At 44.8% G+C, this 20307-nt stretch overlaps 1 protein-coding gene across 4 annotated transcripts in view; it reads left to right on the forward strand.

The window, feature by feature from the left end:
* The window catches only part of EML1 (EMAP like 1), a 175572-nt gene that overhangs the window by 85881 nt on the left and 69384 nt on the right, over positions 1 to 20307 (forward strand). For all 4 annotated transcript variants that reach the window (XM_046007635.1, XM_046007636.1, XM_046007633.1 and 1 more), the window contains exon 2: positions 16487 to 16669. In XM_046007635.1, coding sequence (XP_045863591.1) covers positions 16487 to 16669 — 183 coding nt within the window. The remainder of the gene's footprint in view (positions 1 to 16486; positions 16670 to 20307) is intronic.

Raw genomic sequence — 20307 nt, forward strand, 5'->3', positions numbered from 1 at the left:
CGTCCTTGCCGTGTTCCCACTTGGAGGGAGAAGAGCTTCCACTTTCTTACCGTTGAGCGTATGGTGTAGCTGTAGGTGTTTTGCACATGCTCTTTGTCAAGTCAAGGAACTTCTGCATTCCTAGTTTGCCGAATTTGCTCTTTATCACTGGTCTTAATATGATTTTGCTCTGCTGTGGTGTGATTTCCTTCATGTTTGATGCACTTGGGATTTATTGAGCCTATTGATCTGTGGATTTATAATTTTCATCAAATTTGGAAAAATTTCAGCCATTATTTCTCCAATTTTTCCCCTCCCCCCTTCCTCTGGGGACTTGAATTACATACCTATCGGGACACTTGAGGTTGTCTTACAAACTCCCTGGTGTTTAGTCCCATATTCTCTCCCTCGCTCTCTTTCCCTCTCTCCGCCAACCTCATTCCGGTCTGTTTTCTCTCTGTATTTCATTTTGGATAATCACTATTGCTGTTTCTTCAGGTTTGCTCATTTTTTTCAGTTAGTCTCATCTAGCAGACTGTAGTTTTCATGTCTAGAAGTTTGACTTTGTTCTTTTTTAGTTTATCTTTATTTTTTTTTTAGTTTACCTTTATTTTTAAAATATTTATTTATTTGAGAGAGGGGAGGGCAGAGGGAGTGAATGTCCAAACAGACCCCGGCTGAGTATAGAGCCTAATGCGGGGCTCAGTCTTGTGGCCAAGGGGATCAGGGCCTGAGCCGAAACCAAGTCAGATGCTCAACTGAGTCACCAAGGTATCCCTAGAAGTTTAACTGTAAAAAGTTAACTAAAAAAATATATATGTGGGGGCGCCTGGGTGGCTCAGTGGGTTAAAGCCTCTGCCTTCCGCTCTGGTCATGATCCTAGAGTCCTGGGATGGGGCCTCACATCAGGCTTTCTGCTCAGCAGGGAGCCTGCTTCCTCCTCTCTCTGCCTGCCTCTCTGCCTACTTGTGATCTCTGTCTGTCAAATAAATAAATAAAATCTTAAAAAATATGTGTGTGTGTGTGTGTGTGTGTGTGTGTGTATTTATCTTCCATGCCTCTATCTAACACAGTCAGTCTTTCCTCTGGCTCTCATAGATGTAACGCAGTTATAATAACTGTATAATTTTCCTTGTCTAATTCTATCACTGCTGTCATTTCTGGGTTAGTTTGCTTGGTTGATTCTTTCCCTTATTATGGGTCATGTTTTCCTGCTTCTTAGAATGCCTGGTCATCATTTCTCCTTGGATACCAGGCATTATGAATTTTACCTGGTGAGGAGCTAGGTCTTTTTATCTTCCTATAAATACTTTTAAGCTTCGTTCTGGGATGTGTTTGTGACTTGGAAATCGTTTGTTCCTTTCGATCTTGCCCTCAAGCCTTGTTCCGGGTGGGCGGAGTGGGGACCAGCAGTTTAGTGTAGGGCCGAATCCTCCGGGTTCTCCACCCAATGCCCTGTGGAGTGTGTGGTTTTCCACAGGAGCCGCCGATGACAGGAACTGCTCCCAGCCCTGTGTAGGCTCCGGTGGCTGTTCTTTCTACTCTTTCTGGGTGGTTCTCGGCCCACCTTTTTTCCTCACACATAAGTGCAGATCCACACCTGGCAAAAGACTCAGGGGTGTTCTCTGAGACGTCCAAAGTGTTCTCTCCTTGTGGCTCTCTTCTTCAACGTCCTGCCCTGTGGACTCCTGGATTCTTCTGGGCTTCCAGCTTTGTCTCCCCAACTTAGGGAGACCTTCAGGCTTCACCTCGGTTCCCTCCCTGCATCGCTTCCGGGAAAGTCCAGGCCACCTGTGGGACAGTTACAGGGTCTGCCTCACTTCCAGGCAATTGTACAGTCCCCTCCTTTGCCGAGCATTTCTGAGCGACCACTGTCCCTCGAGGTCTGATGCCAAGTGTCTTCAAAGGCCTTGTGTAATATATTTTGTTGGTTCCTTTCAGTCGTTGTAGGTAGAATGACACACACTGGGCTCGTGACTCCCTCTCGGCTGGATGCAGAAGTCGATGGCACTTGAGTAAAAAGTAGGAACATAAGACCAACAGAAGGGCCGAGGAAGCATTTTCTATATGGCAGACAGCAAAAGAATGTGGATAGTGGATAGGACTCACATGTCCTTTGGATTCTGACCTCAGAATGCTGTGACCCCCACTTTTCGATAGGAACCTGAGAGAGAAGACCTAGATTCAGTGAGAACCTAGGCATTTTCAGTTTTAATGTCTTTCATGAGCCAAACCCACCTACTGACTCATCCTGAAGACAGATTGCTACCTTGTGTGTTTTAGGAGGTTTTATCTTAGAGAATCAATCACATGGCTTTCGCCCTATTCATGGATTTTCAACCATTTAAACTTTGCTTTTCTGGCTTTCATCCCAACAACAGAAGGACAAACTCCCATGCAGGGGGCATTGTGTGAAGCAAATGGAAACAGTCCCGTCTAAAAGAGGACTGGTGTTAGGGAGAAGGGAACCATAAAGTACTTCACATTGGAACATGTTATACGAATGGAAATTAAAGAAAATAAGAAGATAAGATTAGCTTTTATTTTATTCTTTTTATTTTTATTCTTTTTGCTGAAATGTTTTAAAACCATCATATCAAATAAAAGTTTATTGAAGTGACCTTTTTAGATACTTTTTTGTTAAGTCCGTTTAGGACCTGACCTCATGGTATCTATGTAGAAATGGACAAATGTGACAGGTGAATATTGTGGCAGCCTCCTTCTAAGATAAAATTGAGATGACAGTTTCAGATCTCTTTCAAGTTCTATGTTATGCTCATGTTTTGTCCGCTCTCCCCTTCCCCACCTCCATATTTCTAATCCTTCCTTTTGAGGTTGGGATTGGCAATGCTGTGTGATTTATGGCCCAGGGACTGGCTAGGCCCTCCTGACCTCCGTATTCCTCACGCTGCTGGACTTTGGAGCGAAGGCCAATTTTTAAAGCATCATATCTTTATGTCTTCGCTTCAGGTCTTCTTGGGGGTTTCTTTTCAGCTCAACCGTAGGATGTCGTTTGCTTTAAAAGTGAAAAGTGGAAAAAAAAGAATTAACAGCCTTAAACTTCTAAGTCTTTTCGTTTCTAGCAGAAACAAGAAACAAAATTACTTGCAAAGGTAGGGGTGTGTGTGTGAGTACGTGTGCACGCACGTCCATGCATGTAAGTGTGCGTGTGTTGGGAGCACGTGTGTGTATGTGCCTGCGTGTGGAGGGGGCACCTGCAGGTGTGTGTGTGTGTGTGTGTGTGTGTGTGTGGTTTTAATTGTGTTAATCCTTTCAGACATTTCAGGGAGTCTCAGGGCTTCACAGAAAACGTCTTGGTTGGCTTGATAACTCTGGCTCGGAAAAATGAAATTAGAGTCTCCCTCAAGAAAAGTAATTAACCCATTTTCTAAATGCTCAGCTAGAGAATTCCGAGGTTCTTCTTCCTGTGATTGTTCTCACTCATCCTCTTTGCTTCATTTGTTATTCACGTTGAAGCCCGGCAGCTCCCCTGAAATCCTGCTCTCCCCCCTTCACCTGCGTGTCGATGTAGGTGTGTCTGGTCTCACCTGACGGCTCCAGCTAGGCCCCTTGCCAAGTCTGGGACAGGCCTGGGGTGGAGGTGGAGTAGGACTGTGTAGCTGCCGCTCCTCCGTGTTCCCGTATTTCTGTGATGGTGATTTGTGGGCCCATCTCCTCTGCCGGACTGAGTGGGCGACAGGTGGGAAGGTCACGGTGTTCGCTGCCTGGGTCTGGACCAGAAGGATGCTCGGGAGCACTTACCGAACGGGACGGAAAGTCTGTTGGCTTTAAGCTCCGTGTCACTGAAATTCCAACCCTGTCGCATGGTGCCTCTCAGGGTCTTCTGGTCTCTAACACCCTTTTTTCACAACCTAAGCCTCCTCAAAGACCTTTATGCCATTGCTCTCCAGATTTTGATAGGCAGGGACCGGCCGCAGTTTTGTACAGTCAAGGACTCCTGTAGAATTCTTCCCGGTCAAGGTTACAGATGTTGGCGTGAGCATCCATCGAGACACGCTTATTGACAGAGAGGGTCAGTTCTTGTCACTTTCTAGCGAGCGGTGAATTTCAGAGTCAAAGCTTAGGTGGCAGGTCCAGCCCAGAGCTGAGCAAGACTCGGAGCATCTGACAGACTGAGGCGATCGCAGGAGAACCGGGAGTCTGAGAGCAGAGGGAAGGCTGGTGCCCTTCGGCCAGGAGTGGTGGGCAGGGCTGCAAACCCGACAGCTGGAATCCATGCCTGAAAATGACGGCGCGGGAGAAAGAGGGCCCGGGGCTCCTTTACTGACCCTATCTATGTTGCTTTTGCGATCGGATGCTCTGGAATGACCCAGAGTGTGACCGTCAATCTCCATGACACGGAGCTTTTACGGATGTCTGCCGGCAAATCAGTGAGTGAGAGACTGTTACTCCTTACTGCTTATATGACCTAAAATGCTAAAACCTGGTAGCGAGATATTTCTCTAAATAGCCTTTGTCTAATATTTCAAGAGAGGTAAAACAAAACAAAAATTCTATGTGTATTTTCCTTAGTATCATACAAGTCCCCCTGGAATTAATGCTCGTCACTTAGATGGGCAGCGCGTGTGGGGGGAAGAGTAGACACCCTCCAGCTAGTCTGGGCGCCGCTTTCCACCTTCATAAGATTTAAAAGAGACAGATGAGAAACCTGAATTCTCCAACCTCATCTCTGGGACGGGGCTGACACCTGAGTGAGGGAGTGTCGTATGGACGAGAGATAACGCTTCTGAGGTAGAGCATCTGACAGGAGCAGGTCCGGGAGGAAGGGCAGATGGTGTTTGGGGGCTCTCCTTATAGCTTTAAATTAAGAAAAAAGGGGCACCTGGGTGGCTCAGTAGGTAAAGCCTCTGCCTTTGGCCCAGGTCATGATCTCAGGGTCCCGGGATCGAGCCCCGCGTTGGGCTCTCTGCTCAGCAGGGCAGTGTGCTTCTCCCTCTGCCTCTCTCCCTGCTCGTGCTCTCTCTCTCTCTCAAGTAAATAAAATCTTAAAAAAAAAAGATTTAAAAAATAAAGAAAAGAGAACATCTTAAGATGAAGGGGACAGATTCTAAGTTAGCCTTTTAAAATTAATGGTCCGCCTTTGACCTGCAGGAACATTCCTCGGACACCAACAACATTACGGAGTCAAGAGCCGCTTCTCTCTACGGAATGAGAGAATGCTATGAACGGGCAACAACGTGCACTTCCCTTGCCTTTTAAATAGAATAAAAAAAGGCAAGTTACTGGATCTTTTTGTGCTACTTTTTAACTGTCAAGCAGTAATTAAACCTAAAAGTCACACCCAGAGCTGGCTACGTGAAGATCTAGGGCAAGGGCAGAACCGCGGATCCTCTTCCTGCCTCTGGACCTACCTGGACCTTGTGTTCCCTCTTGAAACGCAGAAGTGGGCGTAAGGCGAGGTTCTTGTGAGAGTCAAGTCAGAGACGGGGCTGTGGAGGTAATGCTCAGTCCATCCCTGGCCGCTCATGGTCGGCTGTCACGGGAGGGCTAGTCTGGGACCTTGCCTCACCTTAGGTCAATGTCGTATTTCCTCAGTTGGCCCGAGGTGCAAAAATTGCCCAGTAGCCATTGTCAAGGCTGACCTCACTGAAGGTCAGCGTTCGCATTTGCTGTTATGAACCGTGGTGCTAGCCACAATGAACGATCGTGATTCTGCCGTGGTGTTGAGCATCTGTTTGCCACCATCGTGTTAGATGTTGGTATAAGCTAACATTTATCTTCACAAGAGCTTCCAAAGACAGTGGCGTTACTGCTGGAGCGGCCAAGTCCTTTGCCAAGAAGGCACAGCTCATGAGCGACACACCCAGGGACTGAACCCTGCCCAATTCGAACTCCAAAGCAGTGCTCGTGCTCGGGTCCTGGAGCCCAGGCAGTCCAGAGCAGGATTCACTGAGTGTCAGCCTCCCCGAGGTTTGGACCTGGACAGAACGCCAACCCGAGGCTGGGATCCGTGGCCCCGAGGGGGTCTGCCGCTGACCGAGGATACAGGGTGTCCTCTAGAGCAGTTGGCCAGCTCAGGCCTCTTCCCCACGGGCCTCACCCCGCCGTGGGTTGGGTTCTACTGCACGTTAAATCTTGTCTGTCCCTTGCCTGTTCGTCAGTTTCTGCAGCCTCATCACTGAAGTTTTCCTGATCCGGAGATAAAGGGACTCTCTACTTGTCCTGTGTAAACAGATCCCCTCTGACTTCCTGAGGACGTCAGCAGGCACCAAGATCCAGCGGCTAGTTCCAATTCAGACATAAGTTTAAAAACCCAGGAGGTGAAAACGTGAAGAAGTTGGTCTTTTTCAGCCCCTCCCCTGAAATCCACAAAGTGTGGTGATGTTGGGCAGGAATGCAAAAATTTTGAAAAGAAGATAAAGCGGTTCTGTTGTTAATAGTGTTTTAATGACACGCGTGGGTAGAATTTAGAGCTTCAGGAACGAACGTTATTTTAAACAGGCTCCCCACTGAGCAGGGGTCTTTTTTTTTTTTTTTTCTTAAGATTTTTTATTTATTCATTTGACAGACAGAGATCACAAGTAGGCAGAGAGGCAGGCAGAGAGAGAGAGGAGGAAGCAGGCTCCCCGCCAAACAGAGAGCCTGATGCGGGGCTCGATCCCAGAACCCTGGGATCATGACCTGAGCCGAAGGCAGAGGCTTTAACCCGCTGAGCCACCCAGGCGCCCCACGAACGTTATTTTAAAATTCAGAACTCGCTAAGGTGTTCCTCATGCTGGATTCGCAATCGAACAAGGTTTGCTCGGGTGGAATTCAGAGGAGCTCTCCCATCTCGCGCTGTGGAATCCTGTGAGATGTCCCGAGGCAGGAAGTGGCTTGTGTTCATTAGGCCAGGCTTTGGGTTTCATTTTTCATTATCCCATTCAGGTTTTTTGCTGGCTGAACTTGAATTTGTAAAGTCGTGATCAACACTGGCCTTTTCCATACGCAAGAAGGTTAAGAACTGTGGACAGCTCACGCTGCGGCTGGGGAAGCCTTCCAGTCTGTTCCTGAGAGTAGCCAGCCCGGGAGCAGAAGCAGGAAAATCCAGTGCTGGTTGCAGGAGGATTTGCAAAGCGCAGGGATTAGGTCCCAGGGACAACTTCAGCAAGTCTTGCAAACAGAGGTTCTCTGAAGCAGACTAGACGTTCCCATTTTTTAATCGCTTGTATTTGAAGGCAGTCATTGAGGTGGGCGGGGGGGGGGGGTGTGCTTTCGGTTTGCGGTTTTTTGGGTAAAATATTAAAACTGGATTTTTTTCTTACACACATTTGGCAGCATCATTGAAATAGAGTCTGATTTATGCACTTTCATGAAAGGCATCTACAGAGCTAACTGAGGCCACGGTGATGCCATTTTGCACTGTGAATGTTTAGAACTCAGGGCAGGCCTGCCTTGCCCACCTCAGAATGCCATCGTATGTATAATATCGGCTGACAGTGCGAGGTGGGGTGAAACCAGCCGACCTAGTCCGTTTGGTGCCGTGCTCGCCCTCACAGCCAGTGCGCGCCGTCTCTCACACCTGCTGTCTGCTCAGACAACCGCCGATCATAGAAATGCGCAGGTCCATATGCCGGATTCGTTTGTGACATAGAAAACATACACTATTAATCAGACACTAATTTCTAATTCATTTTCCAGTGCTACTTTGCATAACAGCATTCAGACAACACACATAGGAATTTTGACGGAAATGTTATACTCAACTTCAGTGATTTTTATCGATAATAATAATGAACACTAACAACAGTAGCCCAATTGTAGCTTGCGTTTATAAAGCATTTACCATATGCAAATACCATTTTCCATTAGTGCATTAACTAATTGAATAGCACAACAACCCGCGGAAGTACATCACTGTTGTTGTCCCTGTTTTACAAATGGGGAAACTGAGGCACACAGATTAAATAATTTGCCCCAGATTGCACAGCTAGTAAGTAACAGGGCTGGGATCTGACCCCAGGTGACCTGACCGTCCAGAGTCCACACTGTCCGTGACCAGAGTATATCCCCCCTTCCGCAAGTGCTCTCCAACACTAACTTGCTCTATGATGGCCTCTCCCCGTCCATAGATCTTTCCCTGCCTTCTTCCTGAGGCCGAAGACCTTCCCAGTTAGGTCTGTCATGGCCCGGGCCCCCGTGTGACACCTGCTACATGGGCTTGTCCTCCTTTCTTTTATTCACATGTTAAAAGATTTTATTCAGCTGTTTCCTGCTTCTCTGGAAGAGGATGCCTTCCCCCCCCACCCCCATCTCCCCTCCATTTGGCTTGGCTTGATCAAGTGGGGCTTTCTTGCTTTCCCATCCAGGTCACAGGACAGATGGAGGAATCACGCAGAGCTGCTGTGTAGTCACAAGAAGTTATGTAGAACTTGAGGATGGTCTCTTTCCAATGAGCAGCAAGTATTCCATTTGGAATATTTCTTTGCTGAGATCCCGAGGGATGAGAGCGACCAACCTTCACAAGCCAAGTACCAGCAAAGCGGATGGGCAGACTTTATCTCCCTTGCACTCTCAAAAAGTTATTTAATTTTTTGTGTTAACATCCAACAAATCTGCTTTTTGGAGACAGTTCTATATATTTTGACACAGAATAGAGCTCTGTAACTACTGCCACTGTCGGGATTCAGAACATTTCCATCTTTCCCCAAAACTCGCTCGTGCTAGGCCCCCATCCCAAGCCTTGGCAGCCCCTGATCTGTGCTCCCTCACTATAGTTTTGTCTTTTGGAGAATGTCACATGGTGCAGTGATACAGTGTCACCTTCAGAGACTGCTTCCGTCCCGCAACGTAGCGAGTGGTCCACCCAGACCCCGGTATCAGTAATTCCTTCCTGTTTATTACTCCGTTCACTGTTTCCAGTTTTCACCAAGTATGAATAGAGCCGCTCTCAACTTTGGTGTGCAAGTTTTTTATGAACGTGGGTGTTCATTTCTCTAGTAAGTGCTTGGGGATTGCTGGGTCCCCAGCTAGGTGTGGGTTTAACTTGAAAAGGAACTGCCAACCTACTCTCCCGAGTGGGCTACCATCTTACGTGTCCACCAGGGACATGAGAGAGGTTCTGTGCCCCATATTCTGGCTGCATCTGGTTTAGTTGGCGTTTTGTATTGTAGTCATTCTAGGAGCTGTGTAGTAACACCTCATTGTGGTTTGAATTTGCGTTCTTCCAATGGCGGGGAAAACTGAACGTCATTTTCATGTGCCTGTTTGCCAGTTGGTGAAGGGTCTGTTCAACTCTTTTGCCTATTTTTAAATTGGGGTGTTTGTTTTCTTTCTGCTGGATTTCTAAAGTTGTTTCTTTGTCTCCATCCATCTACACAGACAGAAAAAACAAAGACATTCTCACCATGTTCCCAACTGAAACATACGACTCCTCCTTTAGGAGCGTAGAGATCGGAGTTTGTAGTTCTTGGAGGGTGAGGAGTGTGTGTGAAGTTCATTTGCAAACTCGTACCTCAAGTTTGGTTTCTTTAGACAGATAGGTCTGTACATATTTTTAAAGACTTGTACAGTGTTTTCTTCGTAAGATCTTAGCAGACCTAAATGCACGTGAATGTTTGATGAGTTCTATGGTTGTGAGGAACTCTTGGGAGTGCTGTAGACACACTTGAAAAGTATTTCTGTGTATTAAACAAGAATCTGTTACCCAGAATGTTGACAGAACCTGAATTTAGGGGCATGGCAGATTTATATCCAGTAAGCAGAAATTACAAAATGGTAGACTTCAATTTCAAAGGCCATGATTATTGGAGTACTCACTATGCTTCCCTGTTTCCATGTTTTTGTTCCAAGTATTTCCATTGCCTGAACACTGTTCTTCTTGATTTCCATGTAGAAGATTTTGTCCATCAAAGCCAACCCCTACTGGCTCCTGTTTTCCCAGATAGATTCAATATCCCCTTCTCTATGTTCACTTGCCACTTTATATATTTCTCAATTATAAAATTATTACATGATTATATTATATTATATATGTATTAATTATATATTATATGTTATGTAATTATTATAATTATATGATTATCAAATTTTCTTAGAAATTAGTGGACATGTGTCTTCTCTACTACACAAAGAGCTTTTGAAGGATAGTAACTGTGTTAATCCAATCATCTTCATATCCCCAGCAACTAATTTGATGCCTGCTTCATAAGAGATACCCATTTACCCAGCTATCCATTCATTTACCAAGTATCTGTTGAGTTCCTAAGAGGTGCTACATAGTGGGAAGACAGAGCAGTGGACCAGCAGAAAAAATTTCTGCTGTTATGGAGCATACGTTTTACTGATGTTTTCAGAGAACTGGCTTCTGATTTCATTTATTTTCTTCATTGTTTGTCCATATTGTATCCCATTGATTTCATCTTGTTATTTCCCTTCTTTCTGCTTGATTTTGTTTTAATTTGCTCATCTTTTTCTAGTTACTTAATGTGAAAGCTGAGGATCATTGATTTGAGAATGCTCTTCTTTCCTAATAAGGAGATTTTAAAGCTATGAATTTTCCTCAGAGACCTGCTTTGCTGCAACCTACACATTTTGATATGTTACATTTTCACTATCATTCAATTAAAAATATTTTCTAAGTTCTCCTGTTATGTTGTCTTTGACTTAATGATTATTTAGAAGTGTGTTGTTCGGGGTGCCTGGGTGGCTTAGACAGTTGGGCATCCGACTCTTGACTTCAGCTCAGGTCATGATCCCAGGCTTGTGGGATACAGTCCTGTATCAGGCTCTACACTCAGCAGGCATCTACACTGAGCAGGAGTCTCCCTCTGCTCCTCCCCAACTCATGCTCATTCTCTCTCTCTCTCTCAAATAAGTAAATGAATGAATAAATCTTTTTTGAAAAAGTGTGTAGTTTATAAGTAGTAAGTTTTCATGGTTCTCTTACTGTATTCAATTTCTAATTTAATGCCACAGTGGTCAGGAAACACACTCTTTTAGTCTTTAACTTCATTCAGGTCTGTTTTTTGGGCCCAAAACACAATGTGTCCCAGTAAATATACCATGTGCACTGCCATTGTAGAGTGTAGCTTTCCATACATATCCAGGAAGTCAGACTGGTTTATAATGCTGTTCAAACTTTCTATTTCTTTACTGATTTCTTAAAGTAATTGTTCTATCAGTTGCAGAGAGAGGAGTGATAAAATCTTCAGGAATAATTGTGGGATTGCCTATTTCCCAGTTTAATTCTGTCTGTTTTTGTTACATGTGTTTTAAAACTCTATTATTATGGTTGTCTATCTTTTTGATAAATTGATCCTTTTTTCATTATGAAATGGCCCTCTTTATCTCTGGTAGTACAATTTTTTGGTATCTGTTTTATCTGATTATCAATATTGGCACTCTAGCCTTCTTATGCTTACTATTTGCATGCTGTGTCCTTTTCTCCATTCATTTCTTTCAACCTGGGTCTTTGTATTTAAAGTGTGTATCTTGGATGCCTGGGTGGCTCAGTGGGTTAACCCTCTGCCTTCGGCTCAGATCATGATCTCAGGGTCCTGGGATCCACTCCCGCATTGGGCTCTCTGCTCGGCAGGGAGCCTGCTTCCTCCTCTCTCTCTCTCCCTGCCTGCCTCTCTGCCTACTTGTGATCTCTGTCCGTCAAATAAATAAATAAAATCCTTAACAAAAAAAAGTGTGTATCTTATACATAGCATATAGTTAGATCTTACCTTTTTTTCCCCCGACATTCTTGGACTTTGAATTGTTAATGTGTTGGTTTTCTTTCTTTCTTTCTTTTATTAATTATTTTTAAAAGCTTTTATTTATTTATTTGACAGAGAGATAGAGAGCACAAGTAGGCAGAGTAGCAGGCAGAGGGAGAGGGAGAAGCAGGCTCCCCGCTGAGCAGGGAGCCCAATGTGAGGCTTGATCCCAGGGCCCTGGGATCATGACCCAAGCCAAAGGCAGCCGCTTAATCATCCGAGACACCCAGGTGTCCCATTTATTTATTTTCGAGAGAGATGAGCATGGGGGTGGGGGAGGGCAGAGGGAGAGGGAGAGAGAGAATCTCAAGCAGACTCCCTGCTAAGCATGGAGCCTGAGACAGGGATCAATCCCAGGACCCTGAGATCATGACCTGAGCCAAAATCAAGAGTTAGACTCAACCAGCTGAGCCACCCAGACACCCCTTAATTGATGTGTTTAATGCAATTATTACTTTAATGTTCCATTTAATGTAATTATTGCTGTAATAAGTTTACATTTCTCTTTCTCCTTTTCCCCCCTATTTGTTTACTTTCTGTTCCTCTCTCCCTTTTCCCTCCTTCTTTTGGATTATTTGAATATAGAATTTCAATTTAATATTTCTGGGGGGTTTTTTGTTGTTTTTTTTTGCTATCCTTATTTATTATTCTCTAGTAGTTCTCTAGGGATTACAATATACATCTTTAACTTTTCACAGCTGATAATGTATACCATTATATTATTATTACTGTTAAAATCTTATGTAAAATATTAAAGCCTTATAGACCCATACCTTCCCCATCCTCATGAATCCTAGCAGACAATGTTATAACTTTCATCTTCAGCATTTTAATGGTTTATAAGAACATTAACAAGAAATGCAAAAAGGAAAAAAAAAGTCTTGAACTCACTCAGATATTTATCATTTCCAGCGCTCTTCATTCTTTCCTGACTGTCTGAGTTTCTCTCCTATATAATCTCCCTTTACCCTGAAGAACTTCCTTTGGTACTTCTGGTAATGTTGATCTGCTGGCAATGAATTCTTTCAGTTTTCTTTTATTTTTATATTTTTTCTTTGCCTTTACTGTTGGAGGATATTTTTGCTGGTTATAGAATTTTGGATTGGATTTTCATCATTCAGTACTTTTTTTTTAAGATTTTATTTATTTCAGAGAGAGAGAAAACGTGTATAAACAGGGGGGAGGGGCAGAGGCAGAGGGAGAAGCAGATTCCCCGCTGTTCAGGGAGCCCGATGTGGGGCTCAATCCAGGACCCTGGGATCATGACCCAAACCGAAGGCAGACATTTAACCAACTGAGCCACCCAGGCGCCCCCATTCAGTACTTTAGAGATGTTCTACTGCCTTCTAGTCTGCATGGTCCTTCCCCAGCATATACTATGCCCATTTGCTCTTGCTGCTTTCAGTGAGTGTGTTGCCTCTGGTTTTCTGCAGTTTGATTGTGCAATACCTGGAGGTGGGGTTCTTGTGTTTGTTTTCCTTTGTGTTTGTTTAGCATTTTGTTGTTTTACATTTCTGTCTTTCATCAAATTTAGGATATTTGGAGCCTTTATATTTTAGATATTTTTTCCTGCCTTATTCTCTTTATATTCTAATGTAATAAATGTTGGACTGTTTGAGACCATCTAACAAATCCCCAAGGGACTCAGTTAATTTTTTTTCTCAGTTCTTTTCTCTGTGTTCTTCACCCTGGAGATGTCCTCTCCTCAGTCTCAGGTTTACTTGTCTCTCCTCTGTCATGTCCATGCAGCTGCACCCAGTCAGAGAATTCTCTGCTCCAAAAATTGTGTTTTTCCGTTCTAGAATTTCCATTTGGTTCATTTTTTTTATTGTTTCCATTTCACTGCCAATGCTTCCCACTTCTCTGCTTAAGTTTTCATTCATTGGAAATATCTCATTTTCCTTATCTGTTAGTTCCAATATTTTGTTGTTTTGGAGTCGGACTCAATCTATTTTCTTTCCTCTCGAGACTGTGTTCCATTTCTTGATTCTTAGAACGTTGAGCAATTTTGGATCATATCCTGGACATTACAGATCTTAAGTTGTGGGGATTTTGTCTTCTATTAATTTCCTCTGAGAAGTGCTCTTCCCTTTGTCTTGGTGGCTGCATTCCTTGACTAGACTTGAACTGCACACTGCTTCTTGGGCTGTGCCTCCCATCTGAGTTCTGCTCCTCTGCTGTAAGGGACGGTACTTGAGTCTGTTCCATGTGGGTGTGATTCCCGGGTCAGCCCGAGCTCAGATAGAAAGAATTTGGGAATCCCCCTCTGGTGTCTTCCCTTCTGGAATTTCCCCTCTCCTCAGTGTTCACAGTTTTTGGACTTCACTTCTTGGTTTTCTTCAGACAAAATGGCTGCAGGGTTTCCCACATATACCCCCACCTCTGCCATGTACTGCTTAGATCTGACTAGAAGCCACAGAAAAGGGATTTATTTGCTTATTTTTCAAAGTGAGTGTGAACTCCCCACCAGAGTCTACATACCTGTGTCTCCTTTCTAGTACTTTCAGGTAGTTTTTTGGGTTTGGTTTTGTTTGGTTTGGTTTGGTGGTGGTGGTGGTTGTTGTTTAATTTCTAGGCTTACGATTGCCCTCTGTGAGCAGGAGGGCGGGGGGTGCTGTCCATAAAGGGTCTGTCATGCCTAGAAGCAGAAGCAACTCCATGATGCTTACATTTTAGTTGGGGACAGAAGATAAGCTAACGAGAGCACAGTAAATTGTAGAAGAAATAAATTAGGTTGAGTTGATCCAAGGACTGACCTTAGGTTAGGTTGTTAGGAAGGTCTCTGAAGAGCTCCAGTTGAGCTGACACCTAGAGAACAGAAAAATATGGTCCTGCAAAGAGCCCGTTGAGAAATGTTTCAAGTAGGGGCGCCTGGGTGGCTCAGTCCATTGAGCGTCCAACTCTTGATCTGGGCTCAGGTCATGATCTCAGGATCATGAGATCGAGCCCTGCATCAGGCTCCGTGCTGGGCATAGAGCCTGCTTAAGATTCTCTCTCTCCCACTCCCTCTGCCCCTCCCCTGCCTCTCCCTCTCTCTCTCTCTCTCCCCGCCTTTCTCAAAAATAAATAAATAAATAAATAAATAAATAAATAAATAAATAAATATTTAAAAGAAAAAGAAAAGGAAGGACGGCGGCAGGGGGTGGGGGGGGGAAGAGAGAAGAAGAAATGTTTCAAGTAAAGGCAACAGCAGATACCAAAGCTGTTAGGGCAGTTGCAAGAGGTCAGCGCGACCAAAGCACAGAGGGTGAAAGGAGGAATGGCATGAAGTGAATGAAGTGAATTCCGGAGGCAAGGAGACTGTGTGGAACCTGGGGGGCCTTGATAAGGAATTGGCAGTTAATGGTTCAACGCAATAGACTAGGATGGCCATCGCTGTAGGGGGACGCTTACCAAACAGACCTGACCCCTCGTGTTGCTTTGTCCAAATAGCCAGACCTTAGCAGGCATGACTGATAAATAGTGTAGTCTTGTGTTTTCTCGTTTTTGACGACGTAAACAATTTTATTTATATGGTCTTAGATTCTGCATTGCAGCTAACTTTTGTAACATTACCATCTATCGTGTTTTGACTGAATAACAAGATTACCCATAATTATCTGAAGAGGCTATTAAAGTACTTCTTCCTTTTCCTACTGCATGACAGCATGAGGCCAAATTTTCTTTATATATTCCAACCAGATTAGCATACCCCAGCAGACTGAATGCAGAAACACATCCAGTTACCCTCTAATAAGTCAGACATTAAAGAAAGTTTTAAATATTCAAAATGTCAATCTTTTTAAAAAACTATTTTTGTTTTTAAAAACTCAACAATTTTCCATACAAATGTGCTGTTGAACTTGTCGTGCGTTTGCCATTTTAAATAGGTCGTGATTAAATATTTATAAAATGCCCGTTTTAATTTTCAATACAGTAGATATTGATGGACAGAATTCACACAAACAGAAGCTGTTGGTGGTCCTCAGTAACTGTTACTAATATACATGAATCCCGAAACCAAAGCAGTTGGTAACTGCTGTGTTAAAGCCATGTTACCTGGGAAAGATAATACATTAGTTACATAGTGAAATCATGCAGAAAGGTTTTTGGTTTTGTTTTTTTTTTCAAGTTTTTATTTAAATTCTAGTTAGTTAACATACAGTGCATAATAGTGGCTTCAGGAGACAGTGTAGTCGTATGATTATCGGACCACCCCATCAGCTAGCATCCACAGCTCAAAAGCTAGAAGGCCATGCGGTGGATTTCTGCAGTGTGTGCAAAGTTGAAGTGGGTGACCCTAGCCGCCCCCCTGCGCCCACCCCTGAGGTCTCTGACATCATGGGAAAGAAAATACATTGCTTTGTATCTAGAACAATATAATGACCAATAAAACCACAACTAAGGGCGCCTGGGTGGCCCAGTCAGTTAAGCGTCTGCCTTCAGCTCGGGTCATGATCCCAGGGTCCTGGGACCGAGCCCCGCATCAGGCTCCCCGCTCGGTGGGAGTCTGCTTCTCTGCCTGACCCTCCCCACTACTTGTGCTCTGTGTCTCCCCCTCTCTGTCTGAAACAAATAAAATCTAAAAAAAAAAAACAAAAAACAACCCACAGCTAAAACGAAATGAAAAGCCCAAGCAGAACGAAAAAGACCGTAGCAGAATGAGGGGTCGCAGTTCTGGGTGGTCGCGCCGTCCCATGGTTTCTGCGTAAGAGCAGCCGCCTTCCGTCGGTAAATACGGTTATGCTTTAGCATAGCAGGTGGGTGTCGACCTGACTTCTCTGGGGGCACTAAAGAGTCCCGCTTCCTCTCCTCTGGCCTAGATGACAGCGCCTCGGCCGCCAGCAGCATGGAGGTGACAGACCGCATCGCGTCCCTGGAGCAGCGCGTCCAGATGCAGGAAGACGACATCCAGCTGCTCAAATCGGCGCTGGCGGACGTGGTTCGGCGGCTCAACGTCACAGAGGAGCAGCAGGCTGTGCTGAGCAGGAAAGGACCTACCAAAGGTGGGCATTTCCGGTGCGCAGAGCAGCGGACACTTGGGCTGGAGCAGGTGCTCGTCCCTAGCGGACACGGTTTCCTGCAGTGACGGAGATGGGAGGTCAGAACATCGACGAGCTGGTCTCAGGTTGCCAGAACCCTCCCACCAGGCGGGACAGGGTTCCTTCAGCTGGAAGTTAGTGAGCTGTTCAGCCCAGGGCTGTACACGTGTAGGTGATCAGGAAAGGCTCGGAACCACCCACGGTGGACTTGCCGGAGCAACCGTTGACAAGTTTAGGTTGGGAGTACATTGCGAGGCAGAACCTAGAACCATAAACCCCACAATCCTTTGGGTTTCTGGGAGGCTGTTCCCCCCTAGAAACTTCTCAGTGGCTCTCCTTTCTCTGTACTCAGCTTGTCTGCTACCATTCCGTTCAGCCCAGCCAACAGCTAATTATCCTATGCCACAGCAAAGCTCAGAACCGAGACTGGGGGCCCAGAGGGCAGGCCCTTCCCTGAGGAGTTTAGACCCCGCAGGAGTTTAGAACATCACTCACTGCCCCTCCTTGGAGCTCGTACGCTCCTCCCGGGCACAGCCTCCTGTTGCTTTCGAACCTTCTGCTCTGTCGTCCAGGAGAACAGAGCCTGCTACAGAATCCAGTACAGAAATCGTCATTTCATTTCCCTGTGGCGTGTGTGTGTGTGTGTGTGAAACATAAAAAAAGCAATATTTGTGTTTGAAGTAACTTTGTAGTGACCCTCTTCTTAAAATTTGGAAGTACAGCGTCTCATAAAAGCTTCTGTCCTGCTAGTCAGTCAGTCCCCTGATGTCTGCTTGCAACACACATCCCTACCCGTCGTTTGCCAGGATGTCTGCTCCTCGTGGCTCACTTTACAAAACAGAACGCATCGTGGCTGTTAAATTCCTTTGATTAAAACGTTTGAAATCACACTGGCATGTAAATGTCCCTTTAAAATTAGCTTTTTTTTTTTTTTTTTTTGGTTGTTTGGATTTAACAAATTATTTCACAGTTACCATGTTTCTCTTGGAGTCAGGAGAGGGTACGGTCTGATGGTGCGTATGTTACTTTTTTCTCAAGTACTTGGCTACGTTTCACGTCTCCATGGAAAGAAATCTATTTCTTTGTCCTTCTGGGTAATTATCACCGGCTCCATGAAGAGATATGTGCTGGGCAATGTCTCCAGATTTCCGTAATTTTATTTTTATCTGAGTATGGTGGACGCACAATGTGGCATCAGTTTCGGGTGTACAACATAGTGATTTCGTATCTCTGGATGCTGCCTCCACCGCGAGTGTAGCCGTCTGTTACCACGTAACACCACCTTTCAAAAACCCTCTTATTTATTTATTTAAAAGATTTTACTTATTTGAGAGACAGAGCGCAAACTGGGAGGTAGGGGCAGAGGGAGAAGGAGAAGCAGGCTCCCTGCTGAACGGGGATCAAACCAGGGGTTTGATCAGGATCTGGGCTGAAGTCAGATGCTTAACTGAGTGAGCCACCCAGGTGCCCCTTGAATTTTTAAATCATGGGGTTTTTTTCTTCGTACTAAGTTAGAGTGATCAAGGTATTCTAAATAGAAAGCAGGTTAATTTAGGTATTCCTGACCTGCTCAGCTTTCCAAAAATAAAACCCTAAAGGGTATATTCAAAATTATTGCTTCCCATAAAGCGTCAGACTTCTAAAAGTTCTGTTTAAAAAAAAAAAAATTCGGGAAAAAAATAATACAAGAGACCTACGGAGGAATTGTCTTCTTTTGATTAAGAGTAAAGTTTGGTTTTTATAAAAGTTCATCTAAGAGAATAATTTGTTTTCATAGTGAGCTCTATTTCTCTGTAAGATTCTCTTCACGAGTAAAAGTAAATTAGAGCATACTAGCCGGGGTCACCCCAAGAGATAGAACAAAGATAAGAAAGCTGGTGAGTGGAGTGCAGTGGGCCAGTTTCCCCCAAGCAGGTGATTGCAGGACAGGGAAGCGCAGGTGGGGAGGGGGAGAAAGGGGCCTGTCCGAAGCTCTGGGTCCCGGCTTCCCTTCCGGGGGGAGCCATGGGGGTGCCTGTGCACCTCTAGCTGGAGAGCTGTCCTTGTAGCCACGGCTCAGTTGGGGGATCAGACAAGATGGATCGGAGGCAAACTTCCTTTGGTTGTAAAAGGCCCCATTATTTTTATTCTCACCTCTCCATTATTTCGGCCTGCTGTCCCCATACAGACTGGAAGAAGATGGGACACACGGCATGTGAACGAACTGGTCAGAAGTTTCGGGTTCGGCATTTCCAGCTCTGGGTGCACATCTCTGGGCTGTTTGCCCAGAGATACCACCCTGGGTCTCAGGAGGTGCTCAGTCTCTACCTGAGCGCCCCAAATTTCACTTTTCTTCTTTTCTTTTGCCTTTGGTTTTTTTTGGTTTTTTTTTGTTTTTTTTTAATGTTAAGGGCCACTTGCCCTGTTGTGCACCTGTGCTCCGGAGAACCTCAGCCTGCGAAGTTTGCTTTCTTTACGTTCGATGGACCCTCAGATGGGGATATTCGGCATTTTTAAATTATGCTGAGCCTGGGTGACCATTTAGTGGAGAAAAGGGAATCAGCTGGTTGGTGAAGGCACATATTTTTTAAATTCTTGGCAATATTAAAGTTTTTTCAGTGTTGTGGTTGGAGCAGGGGCAGTCCTCGCTCCTCACCAACAGTGAGAAGGCACCCTTGTAGGGGCTCTTGTGAGTAAAAATTGAGGAGAGTTTCATGAGTTAGAGTTCACGGCCACATCATGCTTACGGGGGATAAATGGTAGAAAGGAATGGAAGGAGTGCGAGCTATCGGGGCATGGCTAGAAAACCGCCGCCCTTCCTATGGCGTCATCGTGAAGAACGTCTGTGTTATTGGTAACAACAGGGAAAGTGCCTGTACTTTGCATAAAGAGTCAAGGGCAAGATATAAAAATGTATATGTGGCATAATTCAAGTAAATAGTTAAAGTCTGTGCAAGAAGACGGAAAAGAACTATGCCAAGAGTTCATTGATGGCTTGTTTGTTTGTTTTCCTGAGTGGTAGGATTGTGATTGCTTTTCTCTTTTTATACCTTTTAGTTGGTTTCTAAATATTCTTTGGTGTAATAAGCAGAAGAAATTTGTGTTTTAAAAATGACTCCTTTTAGCTGGCCGGTTAGCTCAGTTGGTTAGAGCGTGGTGCTAATAAAAATGACTCCTTTCTGGGGCGCCTGGGTGGCTCAGTCAGTTAAGCATCTCCCTTTGACTCAGGTCATGATCCCGGGGTCCTGGGATCAAGGCCGGCGGGAAGTCTGCTTCTCCCTCTGCCTCTTACCCCACTTGTGTGCTCCCTGTCTCTCTCAAATAAATAAAATAAATTAAAAATAAATTCAAAAAATAAAAATTACTCCTTTCTTACTCCTGACTCTGATCTTCACGGCACTGAGAACAAGAGCACTGAGAACAACAGCAGGGCTCAGGGCAAATATCCTGAGGCCAGCGCTGGCTCACGCGTGTTCTCAAGAAGACAAGGAATCATGATTTGGAGTTAAATTCATAATAAGCCCATTGTATACATGCATGGCTAATTTCCATTTCAGTGCTAGGGGAGTGCTATAAGATTTCACTATAAAGTGTAGATTAAAATATAGTCACTGTCCCATGTA

Source organism: Meles meles, chromosome 6, assembly GCF_922984935.1.
Source record: "Meles meles chromosome 6, mMelMel3.1 paternal haplotype, whole genome shotgun sequence".
Classification (NCBI taxonomy): domain Eukaryota; kingdom Metazoa; phylum Chordata; class Mammalia; order Carnivora; family Mustelidae; genus Meles; species Meles meles.